Source organism: Alternaria ventricosa, assembly GCF_023758065.1.
Source record: "Alternaria ventricosa strain BMP 2768 chromosome Unknown scaffold_11, whole genome shotgun sequence".
Classification (NCBI taxonomy): domain Eukaryota; kingdom Fungi; phylum Ascomycota; class Dothideomycetes; order Pleosporales; family Pleosporaceae; genus Alternaria; species Alternaria ventricosa.
In genome coordinates this window covers 299995-321770 of record NW_026055691.1, presented here as the reverse complement: position 1 = coordinate 321770, position 21776 = coordinate 299995, and the positions used below count along the sequence as shown (strand labels likewise).

The window sequence follows — 21776 nt, the reverse complement described above, 5'->3', positions numbered from 1 at the left end:
TGTTCACGGTGGCGTGTGTACTTCCAAGGTTCGGTAACGTCCCGTCTTACTTGTTCCCGTCCCGACCACGGAATGTGCAGATTGTGAGTCGAACTTACCGAGTGCCATATGCATAATCACTGCATCGCACGTATCATTAGTACAGTACACTCGTGCGGAAGGATATGTCGTGGGGATTACGTACGATGTTATGATTAAAGTCGCCTTCTCTCCCAGCGTCATTGGAGAAGCCTCTGCGGAGCCTAAAATGCCCTCATCCCAGCCTGTGCATGAGCTTTAGCCAAATGCGCATTCAGAATGGTAGAATGCATATGCACCAAGCACGAACCGGGTTGGGTTGGCAAGACATACCTTTGATGACTCGGCCGGCGCCGATGGGAGTAATCAGGTCACCCCGACCTACGGAAGTATCGAATCTGAAGAATGATCAATACAGCGTTCTATTCAATGCCAAAGCCATAAACGCTGCCGGTCCGCTTACTGTCCGCCTTTGTGGTCCGGAGCATCGTCGTCAAATAGCCACCCTGTTATTGCTGTTAAAAGTTGATCTCTGGCGAGGAATACTAAGTCGCCAATCTCACCAGTGTATTCCATAGACACCTCATCATGCTTCTTGGGGAAGTCTATGCCATTGCCAGGTCTGATCACGAGCTTTTCAACGCCCATATTGAAGGGAACGAGCATGGATAGCGTCTAGGGCGGGTTTGGAAAAGGTGAAGCTGGAAGCAGGTGGCAGGTAGTGTATGTAGAGTATCCACTTCCTTTGGTACTGATCAAAGATAGCGTGTCGTTTTGGAAATCCGAAATCTGCAAAGATGGGGAAGTACGTTAGAAAGTGGGTGGACCCTAGAGTTTAATAGTGGTGCCGATGTGTAGGCCCAGGAGTAGGAAGCTCCGTAGATGCTCTGACTGGAGCTCAGACTTGCATGGCTTTTACTTTGACCAAAAGCATACCAGGGTTTTGCCGCGAAGCTGTGCAACAGATTGGTCTGTTCATCTGCGTCAAGCATACTTTTTAGCCTCTTCGCATACGCACACGTTCCACCTCTTTGGCTCCAAGGTAATTGCGGGCTACGTATGGTACGACCCACAGCCGTCAGAACGTGTCTCCCGGGGAATCCTGCCCGAAGCTCAGGCCGTTTTGGAATGTCAGAAGTAAGGTTGGTCTAGCCCTTCCAAACCATTCTTCATCTGCAGCATCCCAGCTGACACGCGATGGGGGATCCACAATTGACATGGTGGAAGGTTGTACCCGTACTAAAGTTTCCCGCGACTACCGAGCGGCCTGCCAACTTCGATACGGATCTTTGTTTTGTGATAACACGGGTATAATCATGTCCGATAGTGGCTTAGCTCTCTTAACGATGGTGATAGGATGACACAAGGGTTGATTTGTAGCCGCTTTGATGGAAAGGAAGCAGGGCGGTGGCGCGCAAGAGAGTGCGGTCAAGCTTGAAGTGCGGTGACGGTCACCATGATCATGAGCCATCTAGCACCAATGTGCGCATGGCGCTGGCGCCAGAACCTTAACCTCGTCTAAGGAAGCGGAAGGCGCAAATAAGCCGGCCGTGGTCCCTACCTCATTTGGAGTCGCACGATGGAAGCAAAAAGGAAAAGCGCCTCTGACGCAGCAATATTCGGTCTTGTCGAATGAGACACGGCCGCCACATTCCACCATGACAAAGGGCGATGCGTATACTTTGGTACGGCAATGCATAAGGACCTGCATGATCTAGCTGCTACGCTGCTTGTGTAAGGCGCAAAAAGATCTCCTTGTAGGATCCTCTTCCAGCTCCGTGGAGGCAGGTGGCGGTCATACAGATTTGAGTATGGATATGGACAGGGGTGACGTGCATACGCAGTACCGTTCTCGAAAAGCAATGTTCGGTCCTTCATGGTAGATGTACCCCGCGGTTTCAAATATCTAATCACTAATCACCATCCTGCTCTTCCACACCTCATCGTTCCCTTCATGCTACCGCTATAGCCGCATTCCTAATATACGACCAGGAGACTATCGTATCTCATGGGATTCACTTCCCCTGCGTCTCACGCCGGCCCAAGAACCTAGCTGTGTTTCTGCTTTCGAGTCTGTTCTAGTTTGCCAATCACAGACGCGGCGGATACACACCCGCCTGCCGTACGGAGCTAGACCCACCCGAAGAACAACCGTATTTCGAGCGGTTCGTCGAGATAACCATATGCGGAACTGCTGGCTATCGTGCTTCTCGCGGCAAACGAATAATTCATTTGAACTAGAGGGACAAAGCACAAGCACAAGGGGTGCGGGGCTAAAGAGTAAATCCGATGGCCATTACACGTGGTCTTTCAACCGTGCTCCAGCCATCCCTTCTCAGATCGCGAGCCCTGTGCGCTGAGTCGGGAGCCCAACAGCGTGGTCTGGGAGCATCGTACGCTTTGCATTGGCTAGACAGAGTGCGCTTGCAGCGGCAGCTGAGTCGTGGAGAAGAGAAGCCCCCACGCATCTGGAGTGCAGTATCGTGATAGACAGCATGAGCCACAATCGAATAGTGATGTGGACTCGCAAGTTGCATGTCACCGAACCGTCGGATGCGTTCGCTTCTATTAAATATCCGAAGGCCGTGGGCGCTGCATGTAGGCACCCTACCAACCGTTGACAGAAGGTGCTCGATAGTGTGGCCCCGGCATTTGGGCCCGAAACTCTCCTTGCTGAGAGTTTCAGTGGCGCGTCTAACTACCGAAGGGCTATCCATCGCGAAGAGTATATCACCCTATTTTGGCCCAGAAGGGTAATTGCGCCAGGTCGGTTACAGCAATGCTAGAGAAGCCCGCGTTGGGGAAGCGGCTGTCTTTGCGCTCACCGGCCCGGTCAGCAAAATGTATCCGGTCTATCCCTGCCTTCTGTACGAAAGCCAATAGTCGCGCATAGTTTGTACCTATCTGGTCAATCCCATGACTGTCATCAGACATGACGAAACCACCTCCCATGCTTAAGAACATCTATGACATAGGTTAGTAAGTTGACGCCGAGACCGGGCATATGGCGGTGTGACTGACCTGACATATGGGCAAGCACGGATACGGCTCGGCCAAACCTTTCCGCAGCCCTGATGAGTTCAACTCCAGTAGAGCGCCATAAGAGGCTACGTATTCCAGATTGCGCTTGATCTTTTCCCAAACACCAGTCATGCCCTTGAAATCAACATCGCGATGATCGCTAAGTAGGCGAATGAGATCGAAGTGCCCGACCACTGGTGGCCGCAGCTCTTGAAGCATTTCGTACTGAGAGTCGAAGTAATCTTCAAAGAGCCGCTCGTCCGTCCCGCCTGCATTTTCCCGAGCTTGTTCGTACATGGTACGGTCGTAGTCGATGGGTATGGTGTACGTATGGTGGACAGAGCCCATGAAGAAGTCGAAAGTATACTCGTCGAGGATGCTTCGGATGAGTTGCAGTGTCGATGGACGAATCCATTCCGTCTCGAAACCGATGAGGATCTGGATCTGGCCTGAGTACGCGTCTCTGAGTCTGTGGGCTTCGACGATGAAGGCGTCGAACAATTTCGCGAGGCTCTCTGCGGTGTGAGATTCAGATTCTTCGGGGTAGAAGTCTTCGAGAGGTCTAGGTATATGCTCCGTCAGCGCAAAGGTGTGGAAACCTTTGGCTATCGCTGCCTGGACAACTTCCTCGAGTGTGTTTTGCGCGTGTCCACAGAACTGACCAGAGTGGCTGTGATGCGAGTACGGCATTTTCGAGTAGCCGGCACACGTTCGATTTGGTACAGTGTAGACGTGTAGCGTTGTGCAGTAGATAGGCAGCACAGACTGCGAAAGTCTGCAGTAAATTAGCGACGAGGAGCAATACCCCGTCAACTGGTGAAGTTGCTAAATTGTGAACAGTGTAATGACGGTAAGGGTCAGCTGTGCGTTTAAAAAGATGGTCGCGCAGAGGGTTCTGCGAGCTTTGTATCGGTTCTTTCCAAAATTTGGGTCATGTCATCCATCCATGGTTCCATCCGTTGAGCCTCGGAACTGTGCCTAAGCGGGCCTAGCTCACCACTATTCTGAACCAACCGTGGACGCACACCTCAACCTTGGAGGCCAATTGAACTCAACGCGAAGTAAGCTATCGTTTTTCCAACACTTGATACAGCAGCATTCTCGAGTAGCTCAAGTCTGCCGCACAGTACATCTCACACATCATCCAAATCTATAGCCCTCAAGAACGATCCCACTACCAACGACTTTAAAGGCCATCAATACAGCTCAACATGGCGAATACCCAGCTCCCCATCACACCACAAACCTCATCCGCAATCTATTTCGGCTACGGTTCCAATCTCTGGCTCCACCAAATGAGCACCCGCTGCCCAACTTCCAAATATCTAGGCGTCGCCCGCCTATCCAACTACCATTGGATCATCAACGACCGCGGCTACGCCAACGTCGTCGAATCCTCCAAGCAAAACTCGACCTCCAATTCTTACTCTGACGTCGTATTCGGCCTCGTCTATTTTCTTCTACCAGAAGACGAAAAGAGGCTAGATAAGAACGAGGGCGTACCAGTCGCATACACAAAAGAGATGCTCACATGCGATTTCTGGCCTTCAGACACAGAGCACAAGGTTGACACTAGCAAGCATCCGGAAAAGAAAGAGTCTATGCTTGTTTATATTGATCGCAATCGTATTACGCCAGATAAGCCGCGGGACGAGTATGTTTACAGGATGAATCAGGGCATCGCTGATGCTGTCAAGTTGGGGGTACCAGAGGGCTATGTAAGAGATGTGATGAGGAAGTATATTCCAGCCGAGGAGGATGCCGAGGGGAAGGAGGGGGAGAGGGAGTGGATGGCAGAGTTCGCCAGAGGGCAAGCGGCTGAGTTCAGGGATGAGAGTGGTGTAATCCAATAACATGGCAGTATGATCATCACGTCACATGGACGATTTTGGTCGTAGCAGTGCGGGCATGGAATAGAGAAGGTATCAAATGAGTTGACAGACTAGACCGTCCCAATGTGAAGCAAGACATGCATGATGACATCGACGACGCACGATACAACGAAGCTCGTGGCAATCCATGTCCAAGCAATGAAGCGGCATCAAGCTAATTACTGCCTTGGGTGTCTCCTGTCGCTTGGGCTTGTGCATCAGAGTCGTCCTACAACTCCTCACGGGCCCTGCGGTAGCTGGCCTATGAATGCAATGCATCAGTTGGGTCCTCTACAAAGAAGTCTAGTAGTCGGAAGACTGATGTCTACGCACCTCCTGTTCAACCTGCAGCTGCTCGACGACGGGAGCCAGCTCGGACAAGATGTCGTAGGCCTTCTTGTGGTATTCGAGTTGGGCGGCGATAAGTTCGGCGAGGTTGCGGAGAGGCTCGGGGGTGTCGAGGACCTAGACGGGGGTTAGTGGGGTGCTCGCACATTGTGGTGTAGAGTGAGGGGTATATTCGCACATTCTTCATGACGCCGACAGCCTCCTCAGTCTGTCCAACGAATTCGTCCTCGGCCTGCTCGATCTTGGCTCTGGCGTCATCGCTGAGGTCGTCGTCCATGACGTCCTTCTTGGGAGCCTGGCCAGGCAGGGAGAAGGCAGGGCCCTTGGCATTGGCCTTGGTGGCATCGAGGCTCAACCTGGAGTTCTCGACGGCCTTGCGCGCACGTGTGGCGAACTGGATGTTGGTGTTGAGCGTGGTGCTCCAGCCGGCCAGGAAGCGGCTCTGGATCTGGGCGTCCTGCGCCAGTCGCGCCTCACCGACCTTCTCGCTGGCGATGGCGTACTTCTCGAGCGCCGTCGCCAGGGGGTCCTCGCTCGAGCTTGTTTGCTCCGAGGTGAGCATGTGCGAGGCGTTGAGGGCGGCGCGGGCAACGGCATGGCTGAAGGTCTTGGGCTGGGGCTTCGCAGAGGGGGGAGCAGTGAGGGCTGCCTGGGCCTCGGCGGGCGACGTGGCGCTGGAGAGCAGGTTGACCTTCTCCGAGACGGTGCGGCCCAGGTCGTTGAAGGACTCGCGGATGTTGGCTGGGTAGTCGTAGGCTTCGTTGGCGTATTGCGAGCTAGACAGTCAGACCAGGCACAGCGGCAGGAATCGGGTGTCGTACGTGACCTGCAGCATCGTCGTGTGCACCTTCTTCAGCGCATCCACGCGCTTCTCCAGCTCGATGTAGTCCGGGGGGAGTTGGGTCTGCCATGTCTGTGTCAGCACTGCGCCGGCCACTCTCACACAGCGGCCGTACCTTGTCCTCGACATTGCCGACCTGCTCCTTGACATACTGCTGCGTCCTGGCAGCCCACGGTGTGAAGGAGGCGCTGCAAAAGCAATGTCAGCATATCGCGGGCTTCCACCTAGCAGTCCCAGGGACCAGGCATACGAGATGTTCTTTCCAAACGCCGAGATCTTGCCGAGGTTATCCATGGTGCGTGCTTCGTGTGGTAGCTGTCACGGGCTTGTCTGTGTCTCGTGGCTGGGCGTCGTGGTAGTGGTCGCGGTGCCCTCTCCTCTGCCGACTTTCATGTGTTCCGCTGCCCGCTGTCAGGGTCGCGCCTTATCCCTGCAACGCGAGCTAGGCCCGTTTCGATCATCTCCAACGCTCCACATGCACACTCCACAACGCTTCAACAAGCATCTCATTGCCTTCATTCATTCCTTCTACAGCTTCAAAGCCATCACATGCCGCTTTGTCAGACCTCATCTCCAATCACGGCAGTGCTATCATATCTTTTGATTCTATTATCACACACAAGTCGCATAGAACCACCATGCGCTGCTGTGACCGCATGTGTACCTGCCTTGTCTCCGTCCCCGTGCCTCACATCGAGTCCACATAGCAGTTGCGTCTCCTCATCTCGCGTGAATAACATTTCCATCAAGTGCATCTTGTCAGACCCTACTCCTTTACATCTCCGTCGATAGGGCTATGGAAACCCAATCTATATGCGACGTCGGATCTGACATGCGGTCCAGCAGCTGACAGACGTCGCACCACATGACATGCAGTGTCAGTTCTATCGCTCGTTTCTTCCTCTTTGGCTACTACCCACTTCGCTCTCTGTGCACTAAGATGCAATGTTGTACGTCACGGCAGCACTGCCTCCAGGCAAGCCAAACCTCTTCTGTCCTCAGCCTAGCACCAAAACGCCTCTCGGAAGGCCATCTCGGCGATCGACGCTCGTCCTACAGGGCTGATAGAGCGTTTCCGATAGACACACTCTATTGCAATGCATCCAGCCGTGATCCAAGGCAACGTGGGCGTAGGCACTACCGACGTGGCATTGCATCTGACCGACACAACAACTCACGTCTTATCGCAGCCGTGCTGGTGGATTCGAATACTTCTTGTGCCCAAGACATTCTACTGCACAGCGTACTGTTGCTGTGACCCCGGTGGATAAGCCTCTGCGTTTGACGACTTGCGGTCGCTTCCGTAGCCCGGAGATTGCCAATCTGGAGAATTGTACGTTGAAGCCACACCATCGGCGCTCGTCACCGTCACGTTGTCCGAGGGCGGGGAATCCGAGATGGTCAGGGAGCTGAAGATGCCTCGCATCTCTCGTAGATCGTCCGAGACTTGGTCCTTGGGTGTCTGTGTGCGGTCTTTAATAAAGTCTTTGATAGACCGGATGATAGGCGGGCAGCTTTCGTCGTTGGGAAGCCACCAGTCCGATGGGCCAACCCCCATGCCTTCGAGCATACGGTTGCGAAGAATGTCGGAATATATGTACCTGTCCCTCATGTTAGTCGACTTGTCGATAAGTCCCATGTACCTGGTCTACAACGAGGAAAACATGTTCCACTCGTCCAGCTCCGTACAAGCAATATATTTCACTTACCCTGATGCTTCGATTCTGGCAAATGTCTGTCGAACCCACTGCACAGTCTTCTGATCTTTCGGCAGGAACAGAGTCGCGATGGCGAAACTGACTTGTGCCTCCAGTACCGCGCCCGGCGGAGCCTCCGGATATGCGCATATAGCCTCGAAGACTTGTATCGCTTTGTACGCTTCTTTGGTGACTTCTGGGTCAAGAGGCTGCTTCAACGCCATGGAAGACGAGATGGTAAACATGAACATGATGCCCCACGTGTCCAGCTGCAGGAAGTTCGATGTCCAAAGCGGCCCGCCCCATAAGACATCCGGCTCGTAAGGGTTGACAATGTCCTCTGGCTTTGGCGTTCCCGGAATCTGGTGGACCTTGTGACTGGGATCCGTCAAGTCTGTACCCATGTTCCTTTGTAGCGACTCCACTCTCTCCTTGAGTATCGGTAACTGGGCCATGAAATCTTGGGGACTGACAAGACCTTTGGCTGTTCTCGCAAACAGATCATTCGAGTCTTTCGCCACGAGTCTTGAATGCGCAAAACGCTCTTCGTATTTCATTCCAATGTCCCCTGGCATGTCGCGTACTTTCTGCACATAGCATTCATGCACAGCTTCGTACCACTCCCGACCCAGCACTGCTTCCCCGCCAGACTGAAAGCCAACAAACAGATCAAACCGGACATACCACAGTAGTACTTTGCAGAGAAAATCTGACTTGGTGATAGTCTCCGGCGTGAACAGGCGGGTGAGCATTTCGAACGCAGCTTTCTGATGACCCATGAGGTTGACCCAGTCACCAAGCATCTCCTGCAATAGACGTCAGCACAGGAATCGTGGGCTATAGCAAGGCTACATACCTCAATGCTCGCAAGCTGTAATATAGTCAGAAACGTTGCGAGCCCCTGTTTCTTGTTCTTGGTGATGGCTATCCTCAACCGCGAAACAGACTCGTTGTAGAACTGAAGAAAGCTGTTCATGCGGCCATCTGGCTGCTCAAGCGTGTGGAAGTATGCCGCGTACCCGGCTACAGCGTACTTCAAAGGCTCGAATTTCATCGCCCAACTCAAGAAGTCGCCTTTGAGGAAGCCGTGCGTGTCGCGTTTCAGAGAGTAGTGATGCACACTCATATGGTCCCGGAAGTAGTTCAAATAAAACTGGAGATCTCGGGCCATAGCGGAGGTGCCCTTGGTCACAGGACCAGTTTTGGTGGTTTGCGCACTGCCTTTCCGAGACAAGGACGGTCTTATCGTAGGCGGTGCGGTTGATGACGCTTCGGTAGATGGCGACGTACTTTGATCGAGGAGCGACCCGGGTGTATGTGAAGAATCTCGAGCATCTTGACTCTTGGACATATCGTCGTCATCGTCGTCGTACTCGATGTAGTCATCTTCCTCGTCTTCATCCATGATCGCGGGAAGACGCTCCTTGTTCTCCCCCTCATGGGTTTCGGGCGAGGAATGATCATCCGCGAACGCCGACTTGCCCGACTTGGACCCATTCCGGGTCGCCTTTTGACTGGACTGTGAGTCTGGGTAGATGCACTCGCGGCTCCCCTTGCGACAACCTAGCGAACTTGGTCAGACTTAACGAACTTCGGACTTGTCAAGCAAGCGCAGGTACTCACGTTCGCAGACGGGATGATTTTCGTCACACTGTTACCAATCAGCCAAGCCTGACACCTGGAAGTTGATGCGCATACCTTGACTCTTCGTTGCCTACATGTAAAACAACCGCTCCGAGTTCTGCGGTGTTTGACCTGCTCGCCAGGTGCTGGCCTTCTTCGCGCGCGACCATTCCCACCATGCGCTGAGCCCATGGGGCCGGACATATCCTCATACTGATCAACGTAACTTGGTTGACCAATGTTCTCGTATTGTACAAAAGGTCCCGTCACGCCAGGCTGAAATGGGTTGTCTGGCAGGGTGGGTGCATACGAGCCATGTGAGATGATGGTTGGTGGGGCATGTTGAATGTTGGAATTGGGTATCGCATTAGAATCGAGGTTGTAGTATTGAGGCGGAATGTTGTGCCCTGGGGGAGGATAGTATCCAGACATGCCTGAGAGAGATGGGAAAGACTGGAGAGCGATGGAGTGTAGGTTGTTTGTATTGGTAAATGTTGGTGAGCCGTGGACGGTAAGCTTGCCGTAAAAGGATCAACGTCATTCAGTTGCAAGGGTCCGAGGTCGATCGCCGTGTCCACGGGTGTGACAATGGCTCGGGCGCCAGGTACGGGATTTTGAAGGGATATACTTGTAGAATCACGCTTGCAGGATCGAAGCCGTGATTTAGTCCAATGCACGCTGGTTTGGGCGCGCGGGTGTTGGCCCCAGCAAGCACTAGGACCAAGCCGTCTTAAATAGACCAGAATTTTGTCCGCAAAGGAACAAGCCGATCTACTGCAACACAATCGCTGACGATGGAAGCATGTACAGTACCAGTCTGAGACTGAAACTGGACAACGTCGAGGAGGAGAGCACAGCAGCCGCAGGCAGCGGTCGTGTGAGAGCCGGGCCGTGACAGGAGGCTTGTGTTTAGTTCGGCCAAAGAAGCAATGTCCAATACCAGGAATGGATAGTTTCAATGTTCATCAAACGTCTGCATCTAAAGCCGGGGTGCAGCGAAGGGGAAAAAGCAAGCCGCAAGCCGCTGAGTTGTCTTCCAGGCCGCTGTGCTATGGCCGTGCACGTAAACGCTTCCGCCTTCCGCGCACCCATGGATTAGCTCGGTGCAAGATGCGCTCTGCGATCCCAGGTTTGATCGCTCTTGATCCCCGTGCGAACTGGTCCACTCGCCAGCATCCACATTGGATGGATTCTGGGGAGAGCAGAAGGGTCTGCCCGGAACAATCGCTCCAAAATGCCGTATAAGGCCATGTTTGACACATCCCCGCCGTTGATCCCGCCTGTCAACTACTGTTAGGCGTGCTGGCACAGCGATTATAGACTCGAGTACGCTACGGCTTGAGCGAGGTCGTGGATCGCCTTTGCAGCAGACGGACCAAGCCTAGCAGAAGGCGAGCACAAAGCCGGACATGATATGCATCGGCCCCGATTTCACCAAGGTGGTGAGGCATGTGGGGCGTTCAACGAAGCCATGGGGCTAGGTCAATCATCAGCGAATGGCGCCTGGACTTGAAGCTGCGCTGGAAGCGGCTGTCAGAGTTAGTGCACACACACACACTCGAGTGCCCTTACTCGGGACTGCCTGATGGGCGTCGTTGAGTATAGGGCAGGGCCGGTATATCCATGGACTTTTCCGCGAACTCCACTCTCCTGAAGTGGCGAGTGCGCCGATGCAATGCAGTGCAATTGCCCGGTGGCAGCCTTTAGACTTTCAAGCCTCATCAATGTGCCTGTTAGGAAGAATATCAATTTGATATTTCATCTCACAAACGCGGCTAGCGACGTCGGGCTCAAATTAGCCAGCCGTACAACGCCACCGGCTCCTTCGCACTGAGTCAACGAGGCCGTTGACGGGAGAATAAAGCCTGCTTCGAGAAGATGGCGGCACTGCCAGCTAACCACTACAAGCACCGTCGAGCTCAGCCCCGGGTCCCTGTCCCGTGACAATGGTAGCTCTTGGATGCCTGCGTCTCCCCAGGGCATGGAGGCGCCACGGCTGTTTGCATGTTGACGATGCTGCTGGCATGCCGCGGGAAGATTGGCGCGAAAGTGCGAGCTAAGTGGCATGAGCAGGATCGCCTCATCTGCACACCGTCGCCCCAGCGGCGCAAGGCGGCAGCGGCACTTGGATCAAACGGTACAGAGACAGCGGACATTGCCTTTGCGGTCAGACTGGCTCCCTTGGAGGCACTATGAGGTAACTGTCTCTGTGTCGTGCCATGCAGGAGCGACCAACGGGACTGGAGCGGGGCAGGACTGATATCGTCATGGGCCCTGACAGATAGTGAGACCGACCTTACAGAGGTTGATGTCGTGTTCTGCCCTATACCAGCATGGTAGATGGCGGATGCTGTAATCGCGAATCCGGCAGCAGCTGACTGGTGGAGCTATGAGCGAGCGAAAGAGCGGGACGCGACCGCGACCGTGCAGTTGCTGTGCGTCATGCAAGCGGCGCGTCTTCTGGGTGGATCTCTAGATGATTGACGCCGCGTCTCATTTGCCTTGCAGCGACGGTGGCCCATATGCTGACGAGGTCTAGATATGCTGTGCAACGCCTGGCGGAACCTTGGAGCTTCGTTCTCGCAAGCCTGGCCGCAGCTCAGCGCAGTCCAGGTGCATGCCAATCGCGGCCTGCGTGTGCCGGTGGCTTGCGTCTTGCATGCCGCGAATGACGGGCTGGATGCTACGGCAGAAGATGAGGTAGTGTGTGGGGTGGCCGTCGAGCTTTTTCTGCCGTCGTCGAGAGGAAGGTCAGATTCAGATTGGACGACTCATCACACAGCCAGGTGCGAGTCCGAGGTACGCTATTCCACGGCAATGGACCCACGTGTAGCAGACAGGGTTGCGCCCATTTCTACCACGGCGACCCACAGCCACATATTCACTTGAAACAATTAGACCGACTGCCAAACGCTCCGTACCCTCTCGCCGGCAGAGCGCGACGTCAATCTTACGCTTTCTGGCACGCTGACGACATTGCCAACGACTGGTTTCTGTCTTCCTGCGAAGCAACAACTGCTGCTGACACGAAGCAAGGCCTGAATCCACTCTCAGATGCGATTGCAGTGGAATCCCTGCGCGATCCTAGAGTGCCATGTTCTCAGTCGCAACGTCATTCCCATCTCTCGTGGGCACTATTGGATCATCTCCACATCTCTCTGTCATGTGAAGGGCGACCTAGCCTACGGATCATCCCATTCGTAGTCATGGGCGGCAGTCCGCGAGATTCAGAGAAATCATGAGCTACCATAAATCCTTCCGTATTGACCGGAAGACACTGTTCCTGCCCGAAACGGTAACCTCATCTCCGAGTCAAACGAGTGGACCAGTAATCCTGGACTTGCAACTGGTCGAGGGTTGGCAATCAGATCGCACTTACTGGGATGTGAATCTGCGAACGTTCTACATGGCCGGTAGCTGAGATGGATCGCGAGTTGAAGTGGGATCTGGACACGACATCACGCAACGGTCCGCCTTTCTTTCATATTGGCTAGGATCTGAATTTGCTGTAGGAACAAGCCGGTAACCCTGGTCTCCTGTGACTACATCCCAGGTTGCGAAGTGGTCTTGAATCATCGAACCCAATCTTACATGATCCTTACGGCTGCACAAGAATCCTTCTTGAACAGCTCATCGGCTTGTGTTAATCAATCTATCGTGGATAGCTACAGCTACCGAGCAACCTGTGAGAGAGAGTTCATGACATCACGCATGCGAAAGCTAGACATCTGTGTTCCTGACGGAACGCAACGGTCGTCTGATAGATCGCCCGGCCAGCTTGTATACAACCATACTCCATGATATGCAGGGTCTACAATTCCGCGCAACCAATAACAAATCCGTACACACGTTCGTCCGCATTCCGAGTTGTAGCCCATTTATCCAGTATGATCAGCAACGTGTCCCTCCGTCCCGAAAGCAGGCGCACGCCATTCCGGTATCTGCACTCATCCCGTCCTCACGCAGGCTACATCAAGCTACAGCAGACCAAGAGCCGTTCATTCATCAGCAACTCCTTCTGCGCTCCGCGGAAGCATCAGCAAGGGGACTATCACCAGTCTACGCCCCATTCAGAAATACCCGGACGCTATTGATCGAGGATTCGGCGGCTGGCTGTGAAAATGTCAAAAGGTGTGTGTGCACTGATATGCGTGTGTGTGTGGACCTTGTTCTGATCCATCCACAAGCATCGTATGATAACTACGGTTGTGGCGGCCGCTCGCCCCGGCAATGATTACTCCTACGACGCTATCGGGTCAGCACTACAAGTTCCAGAACGGAAAACTCGCCCTGTGCGTCTTCGCCGTTTATCAAACTCGTTCCACCGTATAGCTATACGCTGCGTGGTTCACTTCCTCTCCTGTTGGGCCGTAAGGAGAAAAGTTTCGGGCATTTCGGGGTACTGAGACCGAATAATGGCCGGCACGACACGTCCCGTAACATGTGGGTGACTCGTCGCACTTGGGCGGATGACGAGCATCTATATCAGCTCTGCTAATCCACCCATGGTACGTGATGCATGACATGATGCAGGCTTATGTGAGCGGATATGCATCCCCTCTCTCTTTGTATCACTCCTTCAACGCGATCCCGAGAAGTTGCATGCCGAAAGAACGCTCCTTGTCATTATTACTGCTGGCAGGCTGGCCTTCAGCACAAGCGTAGCAGTTGGTCATGTCTGCTTAATAATGTAGCTTTAGAAGCTAAATCACTTCTTCTGTCTTATCCTACCGCATGTACAAAGAGAGATTCGTAGCAAGTCGTTGAGATGCTGCCCGCCGAAAAGTCCAACCCCCATCCCTTTTCCCTGGGATGCCGTGATGCCAAATATGCCAAGATTCAAGTGGTAGATTGTGGACGCCATGAACGCTCCAATTTGCAGGAAATACAGAAAACAGCCTGATACGATAATCCTTCGTATCCAATGGACTGGGTGGAGCAGCCAATCATATAAGAAAGGGGTATATGTGAAGAATGAGCGGAGCCGGAAGAGCAGAGCCTGGTCTGCTGCAAGTGAGAATTGTTCAAGCGGCTGCTTGCGGCGCGGCAGGCGCAGCGGCATCGGGAGTGGCATCAGCTTCTTTGACCGTTTCGTGCACGCCCTCACCTCTACAGAGCGGACACGAGTTGCGTCCTGTTGTCAGCCACTGGAATAGGTTAGCATATGCAACTCCTCGAACACAAGAGACCAACTCACCTGATCAATGCAAATCTTGTGGAACATGTGTTCGCACCTGACCAGCTTCCGCGCCTCCTCATCCACCTCGAAGTCGCATAGGCAGACGAGGCAGCGCGCACCCGGAACGAGACTGATGGTCTCCTCACCCTCAACGGCCTCGGCCACAAGAGTACCAACACAATCTTGTATCCTGAAGAGACCCGGAGCTGAAGCCACATCCTCTTCGCTCGCAACTGGCGGTTTGGCGGGCCCGAGTATAGAAGAAAGCAACATCATGTCTTCGTAAGTTGGTGAATCGGTGAAGAGACTTGGAGTAGTAAGAATGGGGTGGTTCTCTGGGTAGCTCCCTCCCAAGACGTATATGATCCAGCTCCTCGAACCCTCCCCAGGATTGTTGTCGGGCTCCACGACACCTCTTCTACGGGGTGCACCCGACCCATACCTCGTGAAATCCGACTCGCTCAAGCGTCGTGGGCGAGCATTGCGGGTGTGCGTTTGTGGCTCTTCTGCAGTGGGCTCGAGAGTCGAGCCGGCAGCTCTACGGACGAAGCTATTCCGCCGTGAAGGTGCCGAGGACTGTGTGGTCGGCGAGGGGGGAGAGGTGGAAGTCGCTGGTGTAGTGGCGCCTGATGGGCCGGCTGAGAAGTTGAGCGTCGTCGCGGGCGTGGAAGGTGGGGGGAGAGGCCCCGGGGGAGAGTCAGTAACGGATGACCATGGACGAGGGCGTTCTTGCGCCGTGCCGCGGTGATGCCTTTGACTATCGTAATTAGAAGGAAAGTTGAAGCCGCCCATCGAGGCTCGCCGCCTATGGCTGAAGCGTGTCCCGTTCTGTGGTGGTTGTAGGATGTTTGCATTGGCATCGCCTGGTGACGTTGGAGGTGTGGGGAAGCTCGAGAGGGCATCAAGGAAGGGCGGTATGCTGGCATCCTCCTGTCCAGTGCCACTTCCGGGTTGTATGGATCTGATGCCCACGATGATAATCGGCACCATCCTGCCTTCCCCATCCTCGTCGCCTTCTGCTCCGCTATTCCCTGATGCACTGCCACCGCGCCCAGTAGTATCGTTCCGCCCGTTGTCGGTGCTGGTGCCGAACCTGAACATTCTGAAGAAATTGAGGGGCGCCTGGCCGGCGCCCGGAGTGTCGCCACCTTGTCCGTCCTCGTTGCCTCGGAGCGCCGATGCTATGCTGCCATTCTGCAGCGACTGCAAGAAGGTATCGAATGTGCCGTCTCGGGTTGCTGCTTGGTTGTCGTCGCCCACGAGTGAGGCTGCCGTGGCTGCGGCGGCCAGCGATAGCAGTCTTGACAGCACGTCAGCCTGGTCCTCGCCCTGCCGCAGCTGCTGCACGTTGTCCATGTTCTCTCCGTCCTGCCATAGTGATCGTCTCCTCCGCGGATGTCCTATCATGTTGCGGAGTCGCCGCTGAGACGGAATAATGCCGAGAGCCCGCCCATCCCGGCGCAGCGGGCTCAGAGGAACCAGCGGTCGCGGTCGATGTGCGTCCGGCCGCTCGCCCTGCGAGTTGCTCCGCAGCAGCTGGTCAAAGTCGAGCCCCAGCTCCGGTACCTGCACACGGGGAAGGAAGGGCCCCCGGTCGCTTGCTGCGTGTCTCAGAGCGGAGCGGCTTGGCGTGCTGGTGTTGGGTATGCTGGCTGCAGCGACGCCGGGCGCGGGTTCAGTGTTGCGGGAAGACATGGGCGGCCGCCTGGACAGCAGGCCCGTCATGGAACCGAGCGAAGAGCGCGCCCGGTTCAGCCGCGATCGCGAGCGACTGGGCAGCGGAGCATCTCCGGGCGCTGACGGGCCAGCATCGTGGCGCCCAAAGTGAGAAGAGAGGCGGTTGGAGAGTCTGGTGGTGCTCGTTCGGGGTCGTGAGGGCGTGTCCGGCGCTCGCTGCAGCAGCTCTGGCACGGTGTCGCTGTCGGGCTGGGACGAGGCCAGCAAGCCAGGCGCCCATGACCGCGGCCGCGAGCGCCGCCGTGTTTGCGCGTCCGCAGCGCCCGTGGAATTTGCCTGGCCCATGTTGTGAGGCCGTCCGGCGAGGAAGGCGCGCCTCGAGAATAGAATCGGTCGGGGAGGGTGTCGTCGGTCGATGTGTCTTGGGTCAGAGCGACGAGGTCCAGCGGCGGCAGGCGGTGATGTATGGCGCAGCCGAGCCTTCCCAATTCGTCACGCCGCTAACGCCATGGGGCTACCGCCGTCGATTGCTCTTGCCCAGGTGCCTCGAGTCTATTACTGAAACCACTCGCCGCACCTTTATTCTACAGACTCCAATTTCCCTCCCCTCCGCTCAGTGTGTGTGCGTGGCCGCTATCCTGCATAGCCTCACCGCTGCACCCCGGCCTTCTGAGCAGGGGCCGTTGCAGCGCAGAAGCCGCATGAGCCTGCAGTCCTGCCTCATCAGCAGCCATGCAGCACTTCACCACGCAGCTGCGCCATGAACAGAACAGGACACGCTCGTTGCGCGCGAGTCAGTACCACAGGGCAAGAAGAAATAAAGATAAAAGAAAGGAAGATGAATCACTTGCGGATCTAGAGGCCGACGACGAAACGCAGCCAGACGCCATAGCCCAATCGTACGCCTCGTCCACTGCGCCTGGAATAGCTCAGCTGCGTGTCGCAGGCCTATTGCCCAGTCAAGAGCACAAAGTCCCTCCACCACCCTTCCCCCATGCATCTGCGAGCGTGTCCAAACAACACAATGGCCCCGCTAAAGTCCAAGAGGAAATGGCCAGACCGCCTTCACGCCTCTACGCCGTCCACGCCTCTTCAAAAGGTGGTGCCGTCCAAGGCCATCCAGAGGCTCAGAAGAGGGCCCATCTCGATTCTCTGTCGACGCTGATGCATTGCTGTCTGCTCAAGGGAGACTACGAGCGTGCGGGGAGAGCGTGGGGCATGATTTTACGGACGCAGGTTGCTGGTGGCCGCCCTGTAGATCCCCGTAACCACGGACGCTGGGGCATCGGTGCTGAAATAGCGCTGCGTCGCACGCCACAGACGCTGATGGAGCACAGATTCTCTCCAGAAGGCTTTGAGCTTGCTCGTGAATATTATAATCGTCTCATTATCCAACACCCAACCCGGAAATTGCAACCCCATGCTGTTGACGAAAGGACATTCTACCCACCCATGTTCTCGTTGTGGATCTACGAAGTCCGCGAAAAGAGCAAGCGTGCAAGACAGCAGCTGCACGACGACGTTGCAACCCAGTCGCGCTCCTCTCGAAGCATGTCAGTCGACAGTAACATTAGTGAGACCCCGGACAACTCTTCCGCAAAAGAGGCGACAATTCAAGCGGAGGAACTTAATCAGGCTCTGGAGATTGCAGAGCGCCTCGACCAAGTCATATCATCTCCGCCATTTGATAAGCAGGCAAGTCTCTTGGAACTCCGTGGTCACATTTCTTTATGGGTCAGTGATCTCACAATGGGGGATATGGGCACCCATGCGGACTGGGACATGAATACATCTACGCACTCAAGTCCAGCTCCAGAACAACTCAAACGACTTGCAAACGCTCACCATGAAGTGCTAGCAGCGCAGGCGTTTCTCGAACGAGCTGTTGCGAATGGAGCTGAGAACCAGGCAGCAACTCTGTCAAGTATCAACGTCAAGCGTAGAAGTCTGGTCAAAACTATGGAGCAGTTGCGTACTGCCAGGTGAGGCAAGCATCTCACGGATGAACAAACTTTAATTTCCGCATTATACCCAACCTCTTCTTACAAGACTATTACAATTTGAGACCATCCACCAAGCTCCCGATACGTGAGTATCCGCTTCTCACGTCTCTCTTCTCATACATTCCAACCCTCCTCCAGCAGTATCTGACTGAGGTCTGATGCCTGCAAGCAGCGCAAGTCTACGCGTAGGAGGCGGCGAGGACAAGACAAAAGCAATGTCAGCCACCTCCCAATCATACACAATCCCGCACAACAGCCTCGTATGTCGAACGATAAAGATGGCTCCTAGCTCAAACCTAGAAGGCGGCGCAATTTGCGATTGAGCATGTCGCGTCGTATCAACATGATCAAGGATGTCACATGAGCTTGACATGACATAATTGCACGACAATAAGAGGAGAGGCAATGTTGAACTCGAATTTCATTTGGGCAGTAGAGTCTTCGCCCGGGTATCCTAATGATTGAAAGAAAAAAGCTAGTAAGAAAGCCAGACCCGTATAAACGCCAAAACACCCCGGGGAAGCCAAAGCCAACCATACCCTTCTGGCCATTACTACATCAATCGAGGAAGCCACCAACGATAATCCTTGAAATACTAGTCCAAGCCGTCTAGCACTGAGGCGAGTTGCAGATCTTGCGCACGTTCTGGGGTGCGAAGGTCTGGGGTCCACCAGTGCAGACGCGCTTGTCGCCCTCAGTGTGGCAGTTGAGCGAGTCGATCTTGACTGCGGTACCTGAGATCCACTGGTTGCTGGCCTACTGTTAGTCTTTGCATATGAAGGAATGTAGGAGTGGGCTCACCCTGAGCAGGTCCAGGAGTGGCTGATCTGGTAGTAGGCCTGGTCTTGAGGTCCACGGAGATCGAAGAGAAGACGGCGGTCAGCGACCTGGCACTCGTTGTTGTTGGGGACAGAGGCACCGGAACCGCCGCAGTGAACGCCGTTCTGGATGGGGTCGTCGTTGTCGCCCCTGGAGAAGGAAGACTTGAAGTTGAAGTCAACGCTACCAGAGGTAGCAGAGGTGACGAGCTTGTAGTCGGAGATGGTGTAAGAGACCGGGATACAGCCTTCATCGCCGCGGACAGCAAGGCTGGCAGGAGCAGCTACGGCAACAGTGGCAAAGGCCATTGCGAGGGTGGAGGAGAAGCGCATCTTGAGGGGATGTGGCTTTGGTAAGAGATGGAAACTTGGTAGCAGATGGAGTTAAGGGGCTGCGTGAGTTGAAGAGTTGATACTTTTGTGAATGCAATGACGAGAAGGAAAATATATTGGAGGAAATTTTTGCAGTTATATATACTGGCAGGAGCGTTCGCTATGGCGCAATCCGGGGCCGCTACCGGCAGGGGCGATGGGCCAGATGCGTACGAGAAAGTAACTGGAAGGCGATAAGTCGGGTTTGGGTCCGTTCGTAGGTCGCGAGACGAGCAAGATGAGCAAGTTATTTGGGGCTGTACGGAGAAGAGCTAGCGGGTTCTCGAGGTTCAGCAAGGAGACCTTGCGGCTGAAGGTGCAATTGGGCAGGTCTCAGTATAAGCTTACGCGCAGCTGTTGGGTTGTACTACCAGTAGCTGAGCCATGTGATGAGGGACTAGAGTAAGGACAAAGCGAGGTTTGCGAAACGAGCGTTGGAGGTTCCTATAGGTAGCACGCTATATAGAGACAGACAAAGGCAAAGACGACTGGCAGATGATCACTGTCAGACAAACCCGCAAGAGATATGGAAACAGGACATCATGGCCCGTCAGTCAATAGTAGGAGAGACTATGGCAAGAATGCAAGATGCAGAAGAACTAGAACAACAGCACTTTTTGTCCCCATTTCACTCTATAATGTAGTGACGAGAACCTCAAAGGAAAGAGATGCAACATATAACCAGAAGCAAGCTTTGTTCTTTCATTTCTTGATCAAGGGCATTGTTGTGTTGTAACATTCGAAGATTCACCTAGGTATTCTAACTTGGGCGTTCTTGCGAGAGGACGTATGTACCTTTGCAGGTACTCGAAGACATACTCAGAGAACAAAGAGCAAGCCCGGTATAGTGCGGGAGGTAGTAGCTTGTAGGGCGATGGTGCGTCATTGGCCCGGAAGCGAAAGACCAGCATGGCACTCCCGCGGGGAGCATCGTCATTTCACATGAGCAAGTTGGCTGCCCAGACGCACTCCAACACAATGGACATCACGCCAGTATTCAACCAGATACTCGCCAAACACAATGCGCGCCCGATCGAGCCTCCTGTATTCCGTGTCGAAGCCCTAGATGATTTTGTGAAAGAGGCATACCGCATTGTAGGCCACGTTGCGCGCCTGTACTAGAGGGGAGGTGGAAGCTAACTGCCGCAGCGAGGTCACATTGCAAAGCTCCACACGGACCTGAAGTCGATACGGCAAAGTTATCTCTCGACGGCGCATCCTCCCCGCCGGAAGCAATACACGCGAACCAACGGCTCTGCGACGTCGGCAGACAAAGATGCAAAGTACCTTAGCGACACGCAGCGCAACGAGATCGACGCTCAGGCGAAAGAATCGATACACGGGCTGAACGATGCCATCAAAAGGCTAGGCATCGCTGAGCAGACACGGCAGGAAACGCAGACGCAGGTTGCTTTGAAGAAGCGCGCAAAGCAGGGCCTCGGTGCGCTTGGACGATGGGCAGCGGGCGGGGCAATCACAGCGAAGAGCGTCGAGGAGGAGATACTGGAGGCCAAGGCAAATACGATCAAGGCGCATCGAGAGGGCATAATATGGTCGCTGCAGAAGCAGCTGGAGCAGTGCGGCCAATTCCAGAGCGACATGATGGAGATACGGCTCATGCGCGAGGTGGAGAAGAGCAAGAGCGTGTTGTACAAGACGAGGCATACGGGACCAGCGAGCAGCGACTACAGCGGCATGAACAGCAGCAGTACAGGCAACGAGTCTGCAGGCTATCGCGCGAAGCCGACGTACAACCCCGACGAGTCGAGCGCTGTGATCGAGAATCAGCTCGACCCCGAGCAGCTCCAGCTATTTGCGCAGGAGAATCAGGACATGCTCAAGCAGTATGAGGACCAACTCGACAAAGTTCGGTATGTACTCGGACGTGCGCATGATGAACAACTACTGACACAGGCAGCGCAACCGAAAAGTCCCTCACCGAGATCTCTGAACTACAGTCGACGCTCGCGTCCAACCTCAGCATGCAGGCGGCGCACATTGACCAGCTCATCGAAGACTCGTTCAACACGACGGAGAATGTAGGGAGCGGAAACAAGGAGCTCAAGCGTGCGACAGAGCGGGGCAGCACTGCGCAGAAGCTGTTCTGGGCGACAAGTGTCTTCTGCACGACACTCGTCTTATGGGACTTGTTCATCTGAAGCGTGCAGGGAAATGGGCTGGTGATGTTAGTAGACAGTCTACATGTGAATCAATCGCGACCTCGCCGTTAGTATCCGCTGCGCTCTGAGTGGACCAAATTCCCAGAAGCAGGAAAATCAGCCCATGTGGGGTGGGCAGACATGAACCA

General features: G+C 54.6%; 8 protein-coding genes across 8 annotated transcripts; 3 read left to right on the top strand and 5 right to left on the bottom strand.

The window, feature by feature from the left end:
* Nucleotides 1-2748: 2748 nt before the first annotated feature.
* On the bottom strand, nt 2749-3729 carry J4E93_006597 (uncharacterized protein; the record flags this gene model as incomplete). Its single annotated transcript, XM_049344509.1, has 2 exons — nt 2749-2982; nt 3040-3729. 2 exons carry the CDS (start codon nt 3727-3729, stop codon nt 2749-2751), a joined length of 924 nt encoding a protein of 307 aa, XP_049198163.1.
* A 521-nt stretch (nt 3730-4250) lies between these two features.
* J4E93_006596 (uncharacterized protein) lies at nt 4251-4892 on the top strand (the record flags this gene model as incomplete). The annotated part of the gene is made up of 1 exon (XM_049344508.1): nt 4251-4892. One exon carries the CDS (start codon nt 4251-4253, stop codon nt 4890-4892), a length of 642 nt encoding a protein of 213 aa, XP_049198162.1.
* A 247-nt stretch (nt 4893-5139) lies between these two features.
* On the bottom strand, nt 5140-6393 carry J4E93_006595 (uncharacterized protein; the record flags this gene model as incomplete). The annotated part of the gene is made up of 6 exons (XM_049344507.1): nt 5140-5172; nt 5244-5375; nt 5437-6034; nt 6080-6162; nt 6215-6287; nt 6350-6393. 6 exons carry the CDS (start codon nt 6391-6393, stop codon nt 5140-5142), a joined length of 963 nt encoding a protein of 320 aa, XP_049198161.1.
* Nucleotides 6394-7330: 937 nt separating this feature from the next.
* J4E93_006594 (uncharacterized protein) lies at nt 7331-9201 on the bottom strand (the record flags this gene model as incomplete). The annotated part of the gene is made up of 3 exons (XM_049344506.1): nt 7331-7700; nt 7809-8602; nt 8653-9201. 3 exons carry the CDS (start codon nt 9199-9201, stop codon nt 7331-7333), a joined length of 1713 nt encoding a protein of 570 aa, XP_049198160.1.
* A 5242-nt stretch (nt 9202-14443) lies between these two features.
* On the bottom strand, nt 14444-16620 carry J4E93_006593 (uncharacterized protein; the record flags this gene model as incomplete). Its single annotated transcript, XM_049344505.1, has 2 exons — nt 14444-14566; nt 14617-16620. 2 exons carry the CDS (start codon nt 16618-16620, stop codon nt 14444-14446), a joined length of 2127 nt encoding a protein of 708 aa, XP_049198159.1.
* A 387-nt stretch (nt 16621-17007) lies between these two features.
* Nucleotides 17008-18261, top strand: J4E93_006592 (uncharacterized protein; the record flags this gene model as incomplete). The annotated part of the gene is made up of 1 exon (XM_049344504.1): nt 17008-18261. The coding sequence occupies one exon, from the start codon at nt 17008-17010 to the stop codon at nt 18259-18261; it is 1254 nt and encodes a 417-aa protein (XP_049198158.1).
* Nucleotides 18262-18887: 626 nt separating this feature from the next.
* Nucleotides 18888-19405, bottom strand: J4E93_006591 (uncharacterized protein; the record flags this gene model as incomplete). The annotated part of the gene is made up of 2 exons (XM_049344503.1): nt 18888-19029; nt 19080-19405. The coding sequence occupies 2 exons, from the start codon at nt 19403-19405 to the stop codon at nt 18888-18890; spliced, it is 468 nt and encodes a 155-aa protein (XP_049198157.1).
* Nucleotides 19406-20446: 1041 nt separating this feature from the next.
* On the top strand, nt 20447-21627 carry J4E93_006590 (uncharacterized protein; the record flags this gene model as incomplete). Its single annotated transcript, XM_049344502.1, has 3 exons — nt 20447-20563; nt 20618-21339; nt 21387-21627. The coding sequence occupies 3 exons, from the start codon at nt 20447-20449 to the stop codon at nt 21625-21627; spliced, it is 1080 nt and encodes a 359-aa protein (XP_049198156.1).
* Between the last annotated feature and the right edge of the window lie 149 nt (nt 21628-21776).